Source organism: Coffea arabica, chromosome 5c (genome assembly GCF_036785885.1).
Source record: "Coffea arabica cultivar ET-39 chromosome 5c, Coffea Arabica ET-39 HiFi, whole genome shotgun sequence".
Lineage (NCBI taxonomy): Eukaryota > Viridiplantae > Streptophyta > Magnoliopsida > Gentianales > Rubiaceae > Coffea > Coffea arabica.
Genome location: NC_092319.1, coordinates 47,548,483 through 47,568,719, shown reverse-complemented (window position 1 = coordinate 47,568,719; position 20,237 = coordinate 47,548,483). Strand labels below are relative to the sequence as shown.

The window sequence follows — 20,237 nt, the reverse complement described above, 5'->3', positions numbered from 1 at the left end:
TGTTGTGTCTTGATTTCATTATATATCCCACAAGTTTTCTGTTATCCAGCTTCACTTTAATGTTCCTCCAGCCTTGGTTGATGGCTTTCAATAGAGCTAGTCTCACAGCTTCTGCTTGATCTTGTAATGGATCACCTGACATTTTTTCTCTGAGTGCTCAAGTTGCTTGTAGTTGGCCAATATTGTCTGTAGCTGTGATTCCTAGCCCTACAGTTGATTGACGTTTGTCTTGTTGGATATGGATCTTGAACAACATTCTCGTGAGGTCTTCATTATGATCATGGTCAATCTTGTGCTGTACTTTTATTTCCTGAGTGTTCTTTCTTGATTCCTTCCCTTTGTTAGCTTCTTCAAACTCTGTCCAATCCTTTGAGACCTTCTCAATTATCCTGTGAGGCTTCTTTTCCTTTTGGTTGAACTTTCTATCATTCCTGACTTTCCATATTTGCCAGAAAATGTTGATGGTGAGATTCACATGATCCTCTTTCCCTCTGCTTTCCCGGGCTTCTATAATTGCTAACCACCATTTTAGGAAGCAATCAGAAAGATGTTCTAGGCCATCCCACTGAACTGGTGCCATTTTCCAAATTTTCTTAGCTTTCTTACATTAAAGCAACAGGTGTTCGATTGTTTCTTTCCTTTCTCCACATCCTGCATGTATGGGATTCCCTTGGTTTGTTCTTCTGTAAATTAATTCTCTTATTGGAAGGGCACTATGCAAATATTTCCAAATGAAAACTTTCATTTTTTGACTTTAGTGATAGTGTCTTCATAGCTTGGTCCAGCCTCCTCCCTTCTTTCTGTGCATACCTAGTTCTTTTCCTTCATCCATGTCTTGTAGCCAGACTGGACAGTATATTGGCCATTCTGAGAGTGCATCCAATAGTAGTTGTCTTCTTTACCTGTTACACTTATTGGTATGTTCAGAATTCTCTCTGCATCTTGTGAACTAAAGGTTTTGAGGACAAGAACTCTATTCCATCTGTGGTTGATTATCATTTCTGAGACATGATTTATTTGACATCCCTATAGCTTAACAGATGTTGGTTTCCCAGATGGCCTGTCTGGAATCCAGTTGTTATCCCAAATTCTCGTTCCTCTACCATTATCAATTTTTCTTCTAATTCCTTCTTGTACTTCCTTTCTGATAGTTGAAATATTTTGCCAGATCCAAGAGGCATACTTAGGCACTCACAGTTGAAGACTAACTGTTTGGAATAATATTTCTCCTTTTAAACTTTACTGACTAACAAGTTTGGTTGTGTAATTAACTTTCATACTTGTTTTACCAGTAAAGCTTTATTGAACATTTGCAAATCTTTGAATCCCATTTCTCCTGTATCCTTATTCTCTGTTATTTTCTTCCAACCTATCTAGTGCATCTTTTTCTTCCCATCTGTGTCACCTCACCAATAGTCTGCTATTTTAGAACTAATTTCTCTGCATAATTTGGTGTGTAACTTGAAGCAAGACATAGTATAAGTAGGCATGGCCATTGCCACTGCTTTAAGCATTATCTTCTTCCCTGTCTAGCTCAATAGATTGTTTTTCCAACCTTGCAGTTTCTTATATATGGAATTCCTTATAAATCCAAACACTTGCTCTTTAGACCTTGTGATGATCATAGGCAGCCCAAGGTATTTACCTTGTCCTACCTGTTGAATTGGCCCCATAGCTTGATGACTTCATTCCTCATTGTTTGATCTGTGTTCTTGCTAAAAAATACTGAGGATTTTTTCATGTTGATGAGCTATCCCGTTGCCTCTTCATACATCTTGAGGATCTTCATTAGTCTCTCAGCTTCTTGAGCATTTGCTTTACAAAACACCTGTGAGTCGGCTGCAAGGAACAAGAGAGTGATTGCAGGTGACCCTCAACTAATTTTTAATTCTGTCAACTCCTTTCCTTGCATTGATTTCTGTAAAAGATTAGAAAACCCCTCTGAACACATCAGAAACAGATAAGGAGAGAGATGATCCCCTTACCTTATGCCTCTAGAGGGGGTGATGTACTCCTTGTGTTCACTATTAATGTTAAAGGAGTAAGTTACTGAGCTGATGCAAGATGAAATCCAGCCTATCCAAGTGGAGCAGAATCCCATTTTTTTCATAATAGCCTTCAAAAATTTTCATTCTATCCTGTCGTAACCTTTGGACATATCCAGTTTCACAACCATAAATCCTACTCTTCCATGCCTTTTATTTTTAAGGAAGTGCATTAATTCATGAGGCAAAATAATATTATCTATTATTTGTCTGCTTGGAACAAACGCTGATTGATTTTTGCTGATACATCTATTGAGAAAAGGCTTTAGTCTATTGACAAAAATTTTAGCTATTGCTTTATAGATCACTTGGTAGAGGCTGATAGGTCAATACTATTTAATCTCTGTGAGACCTTCAACTTTTAGAATCAAGGATATGACAGTATGATTTATAACTTTAAGAATGACATTGTGGTGGAAAAACCTTAGATTACATTTACCAGATCCTGCTTAATAATGCTCCAGAATCTTTGGAAGAACAAAGGTGACATGCCATCACTACCAGGAGCCTTGTTAGGATCCATAGAGAAGAAGACAGCCTTAATTTCATTTTTTTTCACTTTTTTAGTCAATTTCTTATTCATTTTGTTCAGTTACAGTAACAGGAATTCCATCTAAGATCTCCTCTAACTCCCCAACAGCTGAAGACTTAAACAGCTGCTCATAACAAGTAGCTATTTCTCTTCCCACCTCTCCTTCATTCACAGTCCATTCTCCATTAGGCTTTCTTAATTTCTGTAATCTGTTTCTCTTTCTCCTCCTCTTTACTATTGCATGAAAAAATTGAGTATTCTTATCTCTCTCTTTCAGCCATGTCAGTCTAGATTTCTGGTTCTAGTAAGCTTCATCATCATCATAGGCCACTTTCAATTGTCTTAATATCCTGTACTTGTTGTCTTTTATTTTCAGCATTTGTTGCCTTAATGTCCTCAAGCTGGTTTTTGCACCATTTGATCCTTTTAAAGGAATTCCTTTTCTTGCAGCTGCTTCTTTTCAATAACTCAATTCTGTATCTTTTAATTTTCTGGGTCACTTTAAACCATCTTGTTCCTTTGCAGTTGACTTCGTTAAAGCATTGTGACCATTTTGAAGTGCATAATTCCCTATCAATTCTTTCTTTCATTTCTCCATTCCCATACCAATTATTACACCACGTCCATGGCTTCCCCTCAAAACCAACATCCACCAGCTAATTATCATTTATGAACTTCCTAAAGTCTTGGAAGCTTCTATCATCTCTATTTCTTTCGCTCCATATCTCATCATTTGGAGTTATATCATTAAAATCTCCCATGATAATCCATTTTTCCCCAGCCTGATTTTCTTCTATTTATTACTTCCCATTGTCTTCTTCTTATTTAGTAGACACAACTGGCACATATGCCAATGAACCACCAGCGCTTCTTCTTCTCCTCATCTTCCACTCTACCTTCAATAGTGAAAGCTGTCTCTTGTACTTCTAAAATTTTAACCTTTTTCAAGATTTCTACCACAAAGATATTCTCCAAATTTTTTTTTTACTTTTTTCATATAATTTTTCCTATTTTTTGTTTCACTAAGGAAAATTATACTTGAGGAGAGGAGTTTATTTTCCTCGTGCAGCTTCCTTTTGGTATTCAACCCATTCCCAGATTCCAAATTCTGGATCTCTTTCGGAGGTTGTCTGCCTCTTGCATTCGTTTTACTCAGAAGTCTCGTTTTTCTCTTTTTTTTTTTTGTTCCCACATAGGGTTGTAAACGAACCGAGTCGAATTGAGTTTTGGACTAATCGAGCCGAGTCTCGACTAAATTTTATCAAGTTTGAACTCGAACTCGACGAGCCGGTAATTTAAAACTCGAGCTCGATTCGAATCGATTCGAGCTCGATTCGAAAAAAATAAAAAATAATTATTTTATTTTTTAAAAAATAAATAAAATAATATTTTTTTCTTAATAAATAATAAAATATAAAAGATATATATGTAATTTTACTATTAAAATAAAAAAATAAAAAATATATATATACTTAAAATAAAAAAAATAAAAAATATTATATATATATACTTGAACTCGCGAGCTATCGAACTTAATATTTTGAGCTCGATTTCGACTCCAGCTAACTCGAGCCGCGCGAGCGGCTCGATTCGTTTGCAGCACTATTCCTACATCTTTGATCTGATCAGTTCCCGCATCTCCTTAGATTTTCTGTCGTGGCATCAATAGTCAGCTACGCGGAAGCTTCAAACGTCCAAGCTACTTTCGAAGAATGAAGCTCAGCCCCGTTCAGTTTCGAGTTTCAATCCTGAAATACAACCCCACCAACATCACTTCCCTCTTGTTATCTTTATACATCACTTCTTCTCTGATCTCTACATCTATCCGCTTGCCTGATTCAACTACGACGATTTGGGGCGAAGGCGATGAGAGTGACCAGTGCAAGGACGTGATCATCCAAGAGAGCCCAGAATTTAGCTTCTGCTTAAAGGCTATATCTCAAAAGTGGCCAACTGAACAAGCAGTTTTGCCCTGCTGTTGGCAGTTCAAGAAAATGGACGAGAAGTGCCGTTGTGAGGCCTTCAAGCACATAATCAATGCAGAAGTAGCGGCGGCTGCAGCCCCATCCGATGGAGAGGGAGACGGACTTGTGCCTGATACGGATGCAGAGTCAAGAGATCAGCAAAATGATTGGAAGCTGTCAAATGTGGCCTCTCTAGTTTAAGAATATTTAATTGTACCTCAAAGGTTAATTAACAGCCTCAAATTAAATACTACTTAGTAGTAAAATTTAGACAAGAGCATCTAGATAAAATTTACTCCTACCTAAACTTCGAAAATGCAAACTGCGCGTAGAATTTTTTTTTCCCCCTTATTCGTTTATGGGGTATGTGTTTCAACTTTTCTTGAAACATCAATTCTCTTGACAGGGGATGCAATATTTTTTCCCCCTCTTTCAAGAAGTCGCAAGCTTTCCAGGGACGTCATACTCCATTTTCCGAACTGATACAATTATGATATTTGATTAAACAGGATTTGGGGCATCGATCAGGCTCATCTGTTCCTTTTTTCTGGAGAAAGTTGTTATTATACACGTAAAAAGTTACACAAGTATAAAATTTTGGTCGGTTTAGTATAGCTGTATGTTCAACTAATTATTATTGGTTGGAAGCCCGTCCTACTATGGCTACTTTTTTTTTTTTTTTTTGTCAATCTGCTATGGCTACTACTGCTAAGTGATTTCGGGGACAAAGGGTGGGATATCAAGAGTTCTCTAATCAAACTTAAGAAAAGGTTACAAGTTGAATAAGGATTAGCTACTAAACAATCAACTGAGCGCAGAGGCTCAATTTGTTAATCTAACTTCGGTAAACTGTCGTCAATGACCAGGTGTGGACTGGACAATATTCGAAATTTCAAATCAATCAAGTTTTCAACAACTACTTGAGGTTGGGGATCCTATAGTGAAGGCCAACAACCCAAAAAAAAAAAAAGGAGAGATACTCTCAGCATCGAACTTGCTCAGAAAATATGCATGCCCATGTTTGTATACAATAGCTAGCAGCAGTATAATCGTCAAGCATTCAGTAACAATTTGAGATTTTCTGTCTAAACTTGTTACACCTTCATCTTCTTCATCTGCTATAGTTGGATAAAAATTCTTCTTCAGGCATCGCATCCTACCAAGCCCACATCATTGCTTCTAATACTGACAAAAAAAAGAAAAAAGAGAACAGTACTAGATCAGTAATAACAAACACAAGCTAGTTAATTAACAAACGAGCTAGTTACAGAATATATAATACCCCTCTACTGTATTGGAGCAACATTGCTAGGGAAACTGTATAGTTGCTTCAGCATGAGCGATCAGAGATCAGCCAATAGCAGGAATGTTATGATCGCAATGAAAATGGCTGGCAAAAAGCTTAGTGTAGATCTACGCTTTCCATCTGATCTTTGCGGTAATCTTGTCGGAAGAGCACATTCTTCACCATTGAATATTACTTTTGTAGGGAATCCATCACCAGCAGCTATATTAAGGTGAGGTGTGTGTTTCTTGGAGAATGAAATCACTGATTGCTGTTTTCCGGGTACTCTTGGGCTAGTCGGGTGAGTTCCATTCACCTCTCCCACTAAGTAGTTCAATCCAGGTAAGCCCTGCATGAATATGATGTCATTGAGGTCAGGTAGTTTCGTGCCATTGAAGGAATAAACCTTTTCGTAACCAGGGTAAGCTTTCTTCATTTGGATGGCCGCGAACCAATTTGCGAAGATATTTTCCCCCCAATTGAAGAGGGTCATTCTTGCCGCAAACCCAGTGTTGTAATCTGAATCTATATGCCAGTTTATGCTCACGCCACAATTATCTGGACAAGGCAATTTTAACGGCAACTTGTGCTTCTTTAAATGAGCCCAAGCTTTTGCCGTGGCTGTTCGGTTAGTGAAAGGTACAAGTAAGGCTTCAGGAGGGAGAGTCAAGGCCTGCGCATTTGCATCACAGCGAGATGTTTCTCCACATCCACAAGCGCAGGTGTTGCATGGAATAACGGAGTCAGCATAGTAAGCAGAGTAAGAAACACAGCACTTAGCTGCCTTAGTCTTGGGGCGAGTAATATTGCAAGTTACTTGCCAACTTGCAATTGCTGCTGTCGTTGAATCAAGTCCACTAGGGTCTGGGAATTCTGTGGGATCTACCCTGACTGGGGGGCCACATTTGTAAGTTGGATTTAGAACACCAGTGATATTCCAATTCTGGGGTGGGGTGATTGAAGTTTTGTTCTGAATATCAGGTGGAAGCTTGAAGACCTCAAGTTGGAAAATGGCTCTTGACTCAGTCTCATTCATAACCGATGGCAAAAGAGTCCCATTTTTGCAGCAATATGGCAACTTACCAACCTTATCATCATCCTTCTTCTCACGAGGTAAATCAGAAATGATCGGCCTACTACTGCAGCTCATGACAGTGCTGAAGTCGAAATCCTGATAATATTGTCCTTGGGGGCCATAAATACAATCATAAGGGTCCCTCTTGTGCGTGTAAGCTCCCTTCATCGAGTATATGAACTCATTTTTCATCCAATTCCAAGTCAAGTTCCAGTGATCCAGACGACCAAGCGGACTGTTGTTGTCGATAGTGACTTGTGCGAAGTACTTGTTTTGATAGGCTTGAAGAACATCGTATACCATATTAAGGTCACCGTATTGGCGAGGCGAAAATCTGGTTTTGATAATCTTTACTTTGAATTTCGGATCCCTCATGCAACATACACTCATGTAACTTCCTGCAAATGATATATATCAACAGGTAATTTTCCTGAGGGTACTTTTCTGTGCCCTCCTCATGACACCAAAAAAAAAAAAGATTTTTTTTTTGGAAAAAAAAGGTTGGTTTACTATCAATATTTTTCACAGGATATATATCAGTAATTATTTTGGCGAAAGTGTCAATTTTTGTACAAAAATTGTGTGCGCGCGCGCTTAAGGTAAGGAACTGTGTTGTTGAAAAATTTTCAGATTATCATGATTCTTAAAGCTTCAATAATTCTCCCTTAAATCAGTTTCAAAGGATTTCTACGAAACACCATATACACGTTAACCTTTTGCACAGGCCAAAAATATATTTGCATGTCCTAGAATATGGAATACTCCATTTTTTTATGAAATCAACAGATAGATTTTGCATGATTGGCTTCGAACTTGATCCCAAACATAACGTTCCAAATCAACCAATTTAAGTAATGTAGTGTTTAGCCAATTTCTTCTTAGCACATTTTGGTCATACAGCAATGATTCATCATAAGAAGTAGCAAATTTAGTCCGATGGATCTTATGAAAATTCATGTCAGATGGCAAGTTTTAACGAAATAGTATGAATTATAAGACATACCTTGGCGTTTTGCAGGAGGACACTTATAGCCATCATTTAACAATTTAATGTTCTTGGGCATAGGAGTGCCCTTCTTCAATCCAAACATTGTTCCCTTGATTTGCACCTGAACCTGAATCTGAGTCGTGTCCCCAGCAGTCTCAATGGCTGTCTTTAGATCTGTCATTGGATACCCTGCAAAAATCGTGCCATTTTTTCCCACTGGAACAGGCATCTCGGACTCGCCAACGAGAACTCCCCCATCAGTCGAAACCAATAGCTCATTATACTGAAAACCAACCTTAACCTGCCATGCTTTGAGCTCAACGGATCCTGTATTAATCAAACTTAAAATACTCGTGAATGAATATGCCTGCGCTGATGCATTTTTCACGTGTGGATATATCTTCTCTCGTCCGTCAAAAGAATATGAGAGATAGACACCATTGCAGGAATCCAGTCCTGGTGGCGGCGGTGCTGCAACACCATCGCCATCGCCATCGCCATCGCCACCGCCACTACTGTCACCCCCGAGGCCGAGGCCAAGACCATCTTGGGCCTCACATATCACCAGACCATGATAAAAAAGGATGAGGACAAGGTAAGCCACCACTACATTCCATGTTATTTTCATTCCTTTGCTTCTCATCTGTGGGTGTCAGGTTGAGATTGTTTTGAAATTTATATTCCTAAAGCGTCAAAACGATTAAAGGTGGTGCATGCGCTAACAATGAACGGAGAAGAGAAGAGAAAAGGAGCCAGGAGGCTATTGAGTAATTGGGAAGGGCTGGCAATGGCTGGGGTTAGGCCAGCATTCACCAGCCAAGGCCGGCGCAGAAGCTGATAGGTGAAAAAAAATGAAGCCAGATAGAGAAGACAACAATTTATGAGACCGTTAATTCGTTACCAAATGCGATGCCATCCATATAAAAGAACACTAGTCAATGAGAACAATTCAGAAGCATTCCCTTCCTCTAGTTTTTGCGTTCGATTCGGAGACCCCCAAACCAAAACAAAAAAAAAAATGTTAAAAGAAGTACCAGTAGTTGTCTCTGTATGGTCATCAACTTCATTTGCGCACTTGCTGTCTTTCTCTTTTCAATCTCTCTTTTCTCGATGCTTACATGCTTGCCCTTCCTAACTGATCCAGACCATTTGGTCACTTTTCTTTATATATTTTCTCGGGGTAATTTCATAAACCTCCCCTGAGGTTTTTTATAATTTCATTTAACACCCTTGAAGTTTTAAAAATATCATTTACCTCTCTTATTTTCAAATTTTTGTATCATTCTCAACTCAATTCAAATTATATGATCAAAATACTCATTTTAGGAGAGAGAAAGTAATTTCTTTCCAAAAATACTCATTTTTGTATAATTTGAATTGGATTGAGAATGTTACAAACATTTAAAAATAAGGGGGATAAATAATATTTTTAAAACTTTAAGAATGCTAAGTGTAATATCAAAAATTTCAGGAGAAATATCCGAAATTATCCCTATTTTCTCTCAATCATTTGGGAGGGTGAATCGGGAATCCGAAATCTCCTATGATGTGGCTAGAGGTGTCAAAATGGGTGACTTGGGCGGATTTGGGTTGGGTAAGATGGGTAATGGGTATAAGTGAGTCAACTCATTTATACCCATTTAATTAGATGGGTATAAATGGGTAAGTCAAAAAATGAATTAGGTAACCCAATTACCCATTTATAACTCATTTATTTCAACTTTTTGCAAACTCATTTAAATTCATTTTTGCAAACTAAGTTATCAATTTATACCACTCTTTGTACCCATCATTAGTTTTAAATATTTACTTATAATGTTCAATAAACTTAATTACCAATTTTTTTCATTTATACTCTATGTCACAAAATTACCTATTATTTAATAATTGAATAATACGAATATAAAAATTTGAATTAAGTACTATAAAAATTAATATAAAAACTTAATCCAAAAATTTTGAACCCCTAACATTTTTTTCATATATAAATTTAAAATTTCATTTTATAAAGATAAGAAAATAGGCTAAAATTTATCATAAATTGGTAATGCTAAAAAATGAGCAAGTTAACAAACTAAGAAAAAATAAAATAATAAGATAAAACCAACAAATAATAATAATAATAATGTTAACATCATGACAAAATGAAAAATTAAAAAAAAAAAAAGGTAGGGGAAAAGAAGAGACTTGGGGGGAAGAGAATTTTAAATGGGTTAATTGGGTTTGATGGGTTACCCAATAATACCCATTTAATAAATGGGTATTATTGGGTAACCCATTTATACCCATATACAAAAATTTAAGATACCCATACCCATCTATTCATGGACGGGTATGGGTAAATCTAGTTAAGTGGGTTGATTTGCCACCTCTAGATGTGGCGTAGATAACCACTTGTTATGTTGCGAACACAATAGCCTTTGACTGGTTGGTGATGTTGCCAGAGCAATAATTTTTGTGCCAAAAATAATTTTTAATAAAATACCAATTTTATCCTTAATTGCCAACGTCTAACTTTCACACCACTGCTATCGGCTCCACTACACTTGCCTTTCATTCCGCCCCTCTATTTGTCTCTAGAAATTGTTTTCAAGCGCTCCACAATTCGGCTGTGATTTTCCCAACAACTGTCGCTGGCTAGCAGGAATCCCTAGTGAGAATTTGATAATTCAATACCACCAATGAATCAGCACAAAGAATTTTCAGATTTTCTAGAATAGCTCAATCAGAAGATCTCAACTTTTCTGGCTGCTCCTCCATCTCAATTATTCATCCATTTTTAAGTTATAAATCAGTGTTGATGCACAGAAATACAAAAGGGACTTTGGGATTCTTCTGTATCAGAACAAAAAGGGTTCATCTGGGACTCAATAGAGAGACCATTTGACAATGTCGACTGGATGGATGCTTTCATCAATTAAAACCTTGGCTCAAAATCATAAATCCATTTTGTTTCATATGAAACTCTATTATTTTTACTTCCAACTCGACCCAGATTACTAAGGCATAAGACGGAAGTGCTATTAGCGGGGACCCACGAAAATGAATAGGAGTATTGGTTGTTGACTGAAAGGCGCAGATATGGTATAATATGTAAAATTGCTTTGGCAAGAAAAAAATGGCTCTAGCAGTGTTGCCAACCTATCCCTGTTGCTGGATCTCAGCTTTTATTCTTCCCCAACTTGTTTCGTCTATCCCCCACGCACAACCTCCTTCCACGTCCCTAGATGCAGAACTCGATGAATTCTCAATACTTATTAATGCCCATGACCTATTAACTGGACTGCATATTTTCTGGTACAATTTTATGTGAAAGTTTAATCTTAGCAATGTAGAGATTTTCAGAACTTTCCTAACGAGTTGTGACTTTCTCCCTGAACGTAAACAAAGTATCTATACTTGTCCAAGATCAAGAACAAGAAGAAGACAGTTTGCGAGGCCTCTTATCTAAGTTAAATGGGCTTCCATCCATCACGAACCAAAAGCCACAAGGTTGCAATTCAATTCAGCAAAAGAATCAAGTGTGTTAAAAGGAAATCTGAGCTAAGCTCGGTAAGAGGAAGACAATATATAAATATATATATATTTTACAGCATTCTTTTGACACTTCGCACGTACATGCTATCCTCCCTCCCAAAAAAAAAAAAGGGTGTCCAGTTTTTCCATCTCAACCAAGTATCTTAAATTCAAGAAGTGTTCCTGAAACAAAAATAAGGCAATTCTCCTTTTCTTTTACCGTATAGGGTACATCAAACAAGAGAATTAGGGGAAAAAGGGACTGATAGACTAGAGAGCTATCCACAAAGTGAAGAAATTTAACTATTTCCTCACATCTATAGAGGGCATGGAAGTATCAAGCAACAGCTATCTCTTCTACACTGCTGATGTCATCCACAAACTGGGATATTGGTTCCAAATCTATGAACTGGTTGGACTTGCTAGCTAAGTGGGATATGCTGACCCTACCCTCGCGCTTGATGTATTCAGCTACAGCATTCATCTCTTCTTGCGAGATATATATGTATTTGCCTCTATCATCCATGACTCCAGATAGTCTCCCTGAAACAAAATCATCACTACCAAATGATGTAGGAAGGTGGGAAAGAGTGGCAGGACTATTTACTCCTTAATCAACCATTAAATGCAGCTAATAGACACTCTTATGAGAAAAAGGAGGGAAAGCATACCCATATCTTCTAGCGAGGTGATCCGGTTAATACAGTCCTATACCAAATAAAACTCATCAGAAGATGAGGAAACAAGTTAAAACATGTTAGGATACACACTAAGAAATTCTCAAAGTGCCTTTCGATAATTAGACTTAAATATATTCACATTAGAGGTCTTACGCATAAAACAATCTTTAGACTATTGGTACATTATAATTTCTCACAATAAACAGTTCAATTGTCTTCAAGAACTATGGGGCATCAAATTTAAATTAATATAAAACAGGGATTAACTCTCTTTCCATTTTTCCCCTTTTAATGTGATTGACCAATGCTCAGTTAGTTCATCTTTGATAAGCAAGCGAAGTAGTTTCTTAAGTTAGCAGATCAGATTCCTATCCCTGCTATTATAATACAGGTAAAACAGATAGGTTGGCGAAAAGTGCACAGGCCCTACCTGGGTCCGTAATTTGAACTCTGCGGCAAGATCTTCCAATGGAATGCATTTATGATTCTGCAAAATGAGAGAGAAGGATGAGAAAACAGCATTCTTTCAGTCTTTCTCTTAATTCTACATTGCATGTGCCTTTAGAAATTCCTTTGGACTTATTTTTTGAAACAGTAAACTGATTCACTTCCAATAGCAAACAACTCTAACATTCACTGATTCAAATAAAACAGAAAACTATTTTACCATACAAGCTTCCTATATTACCAGGCTAACACTCTGAGTCAATAGTACAGGAGCAGCATGAATCAAACGATAAAAGAATCCAACAATATTGTATTGCACTAGGAAGCACCTTGATGTAATCCACAAAACCAGAGAGCAGGCCTTGGCCTCCATCTTGGACTTCATTTTCTGTAGTACCTTCTGCATCAACTGAGAATTCCTCTTTCCATTTTTCAAATTCTAATGCAGCAGCTTCTTCCTCCTTGGCTTTGCGAGCTCTGGCTTCTTCTTCCTAGATAGACAACGTTCAGGTACTTCAACAGATAAGACAACATTTATCTACTTCTTACAGTCCCACATAATATCAATCAACCAACCAGCTTAAGCTCTTGCGCTTCTCGTTCCTCATCCTTCCTCCTCCTCATTTCTTCGTAACGATCTTGTTTGGTCCGTCTTGACTCACGTGCAGCCTCATCAGCCTTCAAAAGGAATGATTTTCAGAATTCACCAGTTCATATTAAAGTACTAACATGACAGAAAATATTAAAGAACACAATAGCAGAGCAATTAATTAGAAAATCTTTAAAATGCCATTCTATGATGCATTCCCAAGTTCCAATCAATCAAAGACACACTTTAATTCACAAGGAAGATGCCTAATAAATCATTTAATATGTTTTCCTCATAAAACTAGTCAACAGAATGCAAATGCATCATAGCAAGGTAGAGAAATGTTGAATTGTTCACTGAAGATACTTCAAGTGGAAAGGAGAAACTTATTGCACCTGTCTCTGTGCTTCTCTTTCCTGCCGCTTCTTTTCCTTTTTCTTCGACACTTTAGCAGGATAGTATTCATTTCCATCAGCTTCTTCATCACTTTCATCAACAGCTTCTGCATCCACATGTATCAAATAGCCACTTCAAACCACTTTGATAAAACAGTCCAACATATTATCCAACTCTCTCTTTCTTTTCTTTTTTTTCCATTTCCTTTGGAGAGAAAAAAAGAGGGGGGGGGGTGTGTGCTGGGGCTACATCGACAATATTCTCCAACATTATCCTATAAACGAACAATAGGAAACCTTCTACAGTAGCTCCGGCTGACGATGAGCTGGCACCAGAAGCAGCAGGTCTTCGCCGCATCCGCCGAGCTCCACTACCCCTCACTACTGTTTCCCTTTGCCTAACCTAAAAATTATACACCATCACCCCAAATTACAAAATAATTATATGATTAAATAAAATAAAGCCAAAATCAGCGACCAGCACGTCATTAATTCAACCGCACAGATACTAGCAATCAAGCTAACAACAACGAAAAAAATTTTAATATTAAGAAATAAAAACTACTGAATATATTCTGTAAGCTAATAAGAACCTGAGGTTCCTCCTCCTCTCGAGGTTGATCAGGAGACCGAGAATCAAGTCGGCGTTTCCATAGATACAGCGGTACTAAAGCAAACACCAGAAGCATCGACAGAATTGCAATAAATATATCCTCCATTTTTCCAACTATTTCTGCAAATAATTCATCGTAAGTACCAAAAGCAAAACATTGCGATAATGCTCATAGGAAACTGAAATCACCTATGTAGTTTTCGTGCAAATCGATGATCAATAAAAAAAAATATTTAGGGTCAAAGATTGGGAATTTAATCACGTAAGTTGAGAATTCAGCGCAGCAATTAAAACCACTGAAGTATGAGTAAAGATAAAAAAACAAAGCTAAGAAACCTTTTTTTCCCTTTAATTACCTTAGAAAACTGAAGATCTAGGGTCGAAAAAGGGGGAAAATTCCTTCAAATGATCAATTTCGGGGTTTTAAGAGGGAAAAAGGTTTGCGTTTTCTTCCTGCTTATGTGTAATTTGTGAACGACGCATTTGGGACTATGTCGTTTGAAAGTGATCGGTGTCGTATCTCAGATTTCGACTGGAAGAAAGAAGCCGCGACTGGCCCTCTCCGTTAGGCCCTATCAAATGGGTCTCGTGAGTGGGCTTTGAGAAGCTCTGTCGGACCCAAAGAAAAATCCCACTCGTCCGCCTGGATTTGGCTCGCCGAAAAGGCCCCAAATTTTGAAAAAAAAAAAAAATATATATATATATATATATATATCTTAAAATTTTTTAAGGGAAAAGAATAAATTTATATATGAATTTGAAAATTCATATAAATTTTTCAATTTTTGGGTCATTGAGAGTTAACATCATGTCTAACTATTCACATGCATTTTATGACTCTTCTCATGTTCTTTCTCACATAATAATCATTTTTCATGTGATCTTTTTGATAACAGAAACTATATATAATTAAAGAGTTATTTACATGAAAAGCTTTAATAGATCTTACTTCTCTTCTCTTATGAATAGTAAATTCATTTGCACCAGAATTTAACTTCTTTTCATGAGTGCCAAGATGAGATTTTGATCTATTTATTTGAAAACAGTTTTATTTTTTATGGTGGAGAAACTCATTTAGATTGTCAATTCTTCTTTTCAAATCACCTTATTCCTCTTTGAACATTTTACAAAGGCTTGTTTTTCTATCAACCTTATTTTGTAGATCAATCTCACCCTTTTTTAAGTAATCATTTTTAGTTTTCAACTTTATATTTTTTTGAAAAAAATGTGCATTGTCCTGAAGAAAAAATTAATTTTGTGTTTTAATTCTTTGTTTCTAGTATATGATTCTTTCAAACTATCATGCAATTTTCAATGAAAGATTCAAAATCATCATCAGTTTCATCGTCACTAACTAGACCTCCAATGTTTAATGGGTCAAATTATGTGAGTTGGAAAGAGAGAATGATTATCTTTTGCAATTGATTGACATTGAATTGTGGTTTATTGTTAATGAAGGTCCATATGATACCTCAATAGAAGTTGAAAATACTCATAGATCTAGACCGAAAATAAAAAATGAATTGACTGCAGAAAATAAATCTCATTTCATCTTAAATGTAAAAACTATGAATGTGTTATATAGTGGTTTAGACTCAAATAAATCTATTAGGGTCAAAAGCTATAAGTCAGCTAAAAAGATTTGGGACAAATTGAGAAAAATTCATGAAGATAATGAAAATGTTAGAGAACAAAAAATTTGACCCTAGCTATGAATTTGAAAATGCAAGATTTTATAGTCTTAGATGAAATGTTCATCCATGATCTATCCATGATATATCCAAAAAGCAGTACAATTCTCCGAACAAACCATTAAGAGCCAACTTCGGTGAGGTACTTCTGCTCATGAAAAGCTATAAAATTTGACCTCCATAAAAGTGCGTTTGAGCTCAAGTGAGGAATGGAAGAGGTTAGTTCCTCCTGGAATCTTACTAATCACTTTTATTTCTTCCAACCAGAAGCGCGATGAAGAGGAGGAATACATAGTCCAAATAGACTAAATATGGCATGAAATTATAAGGTTGTAGATCAAGCCTCAGTGATTCTCAATTATATTTGCTAAATATTGTTGTAACTTGACTAATTATGATATGCTAATCTAAAGTCCTTCTGTGTAAGCAACTCCAGTAGATGGCAGCCATTCACCTCCTTGTATAAGTCCAGCAACTGTGAACTTCATAGCCTCAGACGGTTCAGTAATCACATGAAATCCTGTCCAGTTTACTCTCTTGCTAGTGCCTGCACCTGGTCCTCTGTTCATATACTCCCCAAAATACAATGTCTTCAGTGCAAAGTCTCCACTCCATACGGACCAGCCTGCTGGATCAATTTCATCACCAATGTATGATTCTAGGACAGCAACTCTAGCATATTCCTTCCATGGCCTGCCAAGATAGGTAGGAAATGAAGATTTCACTGGTTCAAGGTCTTGACTCGCTATGATTTCACAATTCTGGATTGATGTCCCCGTGTTCTGATTTGGGTCGATCCTCCCCTGTGCAGTAACCATGTTCTTCTGGTCTTTCATGGGCAATCGTGGGACAAGTGTGCAGTTTTGCAATACTACTGCTGCATTGCCAAAGATGAAGTCGATTGTTCCGGTAACGTTGCAATCCCTGTAGAATTGTCTGAGAGAATGGCTGTATAGGGTGTCTTGATAAGCATCAATTCGACAGCGGTTTATGACGGATTGATCTGCCCCAACACGAAGTGCTACTGCTTGATGCTTCTCTGGTCCTGCTGTGTTCTGGATGCAAATGTCTTGCAGGATGAGTCCATCACCAACAGCAGCTGCCAGTAAAACGCGAGATCCATGTTCTTTCATTTTCTTGGTCAAATATTCAATTATGAATTCGTTATAAATAATCACTAAATTTTCAGCAGAATCTTCTTTTGGTACCTTGGGGAAACTCATGAGAGTTCAATTATAACAGATTCACTAATCCAGCTCTAGTAGGTTAGTAGAAGTGACATCAAGTTCAATAACCAGTTACAAGCATGGTTCGCCAACTCGGCCGAGTCCGAGACGACTCGGCCGAGTCATAACCGGAACAGTCCCTACTGTTCCGATACCGATACCCGAAACGCCGATTATATCATATCCGATGTGAATCGCTCCGAATCAGTCGATATTGTCCGAGTTAGAACCGTGTAGAAAGATATCGGTCAAATTCTCGGATTCGACTCGGATATTGTCCAATTTCTCACGCTTTCTTGTTTTCTTTTTCAGCCACAAAGACAAGATTTAGGAGAAAGGGAAGATAAGGGGAGAAACATACCGTCAATTTCTGGGTGCCTTTTGCAGAGAGGGAATATCTTCAGATTAGCAGAGAGGGAAGGAAGGAGACAACAGAGGGTGACCATGGTTATTTGGAGAAGCGAGTTCTTTCTTCATCGTCCTTCCAGTGAAGGAAGGAGAGGAGAAAAACAGAGGGTGAAGGCAGAGGGAAGGAGACAACAGAGGGAAAGGGAAAGCGAAAGAAAGAATGAAGGTGACGGCTGGCTAATCTGGAGCTGAAGCTTCAATTTCTTCGTCATTTGTACTGGGCGAAGGGGTCTTCAATCTGGCTGTGAAAGGGAAATTACCAAGCTAAGGGACGGCTAAATCTGAGAGGAACAACACTAGTGAAGTCAGATTGCTACTTTGATGGTTTGATTCCCAATCTCACTCGGAGGAATCGAGAGCATCTCAATTCTTTTGGCAGTAAGTTTACACGGAGTTGTTTCAGCATATGAAAGGAGCCTAATGACAGAGCTTTGAGAGAGCGGCAACCATTTAATAATCCCAAAGACACCAGGCTCCCACTTTGCCAGGTTTCACTCTCTAATTCCACATTGCGGCAACTGTCACATATTTGGTGGAGAAGCTGGGCTTTTGTACCAGACCCAGAGACAGGGAAAAAAATAGAAGGAAAAATTAGAAGCACTTAAATTTCAAGTTTGGCCTAAGTTCAAGTCTGCATCTTCTTTCAAAATAACTTATCAATTTTAATTTTTTTAATTTAGTATTCAGATGTGATATTTAAATATTTGTAAATTTATGTAATGCATTTTGACAATTTTTACATATTATTAAGTATATGATTAATTTGTATTAGTAGTCTCTTATCTAAATTTTAGTTAGAAAATATATAGTGATTATTTGGATACATTTTAATGATCATAAATATAATTTATTTATTTTCAAGTATCTCAATTATGTTGGTTAAAATGATTTTAGGTAAATTAATTAGAAAAAGGCAAATTTGATAATTTTAGGTAATATATAGTAGGTATTTAGTAAATTTAATTTGATATTTGTGTTTTTAATGGTATTTTCTATTTTTAGTAATTTTTTCAGATTTTTTGGAAATTTTTATATACTATAATGTGTGTATCACCCGATATTCAACCGATATGCCGCGACGGATGTGGAACAACCGAGACCGCGACGCGGCCGCGATCCGCGACGGCGAACCATGGTTACAAGACACTACAAGTCTCAATTTTGAGTAAAAAGGGTACTAGCTATTAGCAGAAACATATCACTTACCAAGAGTGGCAGATTTGAAAGTTGTAGATCCATCAACAACATTGAGGCTACCACTGACAACAGTCAAGTCCATACCATCACCAACAATCATCAGATTCTTTTTCTTCTTAGTCACTTCGACATTCTCTACGTAAGTTCCCTTCTTCACATAGATCACATACCGTTTCTTGCTTTTATCAGGTGCAGCTGCAACTGCTTCCGCAATGGTCTTGTAATCCCCCGTCCCATCTCGTGCCACCACAGCATCAGCTTTGATATCCTCAGCTGATTTCTCCAACAGTTTCCTGTCCCTCAATGTCAGCCATGATGGCGCCTCCCCCTTCAAGGGCTGCATCATTTCTTCCTCATTTGGAGCTGTATGAACTGCCGCAAGCATGGCTAAAGATGCCCTTGCTCTTGAAATTAAGTCTTGAACGACTTCCCCCATTAATTTTCTCCCTGAAATATTAAGCCCATCAAAACAGGTAACATGATTAGTGAGCGCACCACTGAGCCATGTTTGCACATTGAGATATGATATCCTAGTGGTACCGCCGCCTAGAGCCATCATTGAGTCAGTAACACGATCAACGGACAGATCAAGTAGGTCTAGGCAGTCCTCCAAGGCCCCTTGCTCATTTTGATCATTGATCTGATTCATGATTTTCTGTGTCTCCAGAATTGCATGGTTCATGCGATGAACATACTTCTTCAAGAATTTCTTGAGAAGAATTGGCCCATTTTGTTGTGCCACACCATCACAGACTACTTCCGAGACAAATGCTAAACATTCTTGGGGATCATGGGACTGGTGGCATATATTTGGAGAGAGTGATGATAGATCAGAGTGGCTGCTACTGCTGTATCCGATTAAATGTGGATTAAGACGATTAGTAGAAAAGATCACTAATGCAGTAACTACGCATATTGCGATGACAAAGTAGAAGGTTTTGCAGTTTGTTATCGTCCTGTTAGTAGGATTCAACAGAGGATGGTAGGCAGAAGTCATGGGGTCTCTCTACTATCTATATGATTGTGTGATTCAACATGGTAGGTAGCTTGGAGCTTCTTGCCTCTGGCTATATAGCTAGAGAACTGCTACTATGAATATAAATCGCTAGAGATGTGCCAAAGATATACTCGGTTTTGACCAGCTAAATTTTTTCCACATCACATGCCATCATGATCCCTGAAACCTTTCGGAAGACAAATATGGCAAGGGTTAGACAATTTTTCCATTCTCTCGGCTTTAATTAGGAAAATTTCACCTCAGAAACAAAAAAAAAAAAAGAATCTGCCAGAGCACTCTCATGAAAATGACTAGTGGAAAGAAACACCCGACAAAGGTTGATGAATTGATTACTTGAATCACGATATATAATACCCCCTTCCTTCTTTTATAACTGACGTTTAAGATTTTGCACACCAATTAAGAAAAGTTTTCATTGCTTAAATCTGTACACTACTCTCCTTTTGCACTCGCATTAATTGTCCAATTCACCCATATTTTCTCTCACTAGAATACGGAGGGGCAGATAATTACTAGGATTGTTACAAAGAGAGAAGCAATAATTACTAGGAGTAGTAATTAAGAACCC

At 37.5% G+C, this 20,237-nt stretch overlaps 3 protein-coding genes across 3 annotated transcripts; all 3 read right to left on the bottom strand.

The window, feature by feature from the left end:
* Nucleotides 1-5,504: 5,504 nt before the first annotated feature.
* Nucleotides 5,505-8,637, bottom strand: LOC113689684 (COBRA-like protein 11). The gene is made up of 3 exons (XM_072050228.1): nt 7,905-8,637; nt 5,824-7,299; nt 5,505-5,726 (listed from the first exon to the last, which is right to left on the bottom strand). The coding sequence occupies exons 1-2, from the start codon at nt 8,530-8,532 to the stop codon at nt 5,885-5,887; spliced, it is 2,043 nt and encodes a 680-aa protein (XP_071906329.1). The 5' UTR covers nt 8,533-8,637; the 3' UTR covers nt 5,505-5,726; nt 5,824-5,884.
* A 2,778-nt stretch (nt 8,638-11,415) lies between these two features.
* On the bottom strand, nt 11,416-14,638 carry LOC113688976 (DDRGK domain-containing protein 1-like). Its single transcript, XM_027206807.2, has 9 exons — nt 14,486-14,638; nt 14,110-14,249; nt 13,814-13,919; nt 13,517-13,623; nt 13,109-13,210; nt 12,862-13,023; nt 12,516-12,572; nt 12,077-12,113; nt 11,416-11,948 (listed from the first exon to the last, which is right to left on the bottom strand). The coding sequence occupies exons 2-9, from the start codon at nt 14,233-14,235 to the stop codon at nt 11,743-11,745; spliced, it is 903 nt and encodes a 300-aa protein (XP_027062608.2). The 5' UTR covers nt 14,236-14,249; nt 14,486-14,638; the 3' UTR covers nt 11,416-11,742.
* A 1,385-nt stretch (nt 14,639-16,023) lies between these two features.
* LOC113691063 (pectinesterase 2.1-like) lies at nt 16,024-19,806 on the bottom strand. The gene is made up of 2 exons (XM_072051409.1): nt 18,661-19,806; nt 16,024-16,919 (listed from the first exon to the last, which is right to left on the bottom strand). The coding sequence occupies exons 1-2, from the start codon at nt 19,646-19,648 to the stop codon at nt 16,228-16,230; spliced, it is 1,680 nt and encodes a 559-aa protein (XP_071907510.1). The 5' UTR covers nt 19,649-19,806; the 3' UTR covers nt 16,024-16,227.
* Nucleotides 19,807-20,237: the final 431 nt, after the last annotated feature.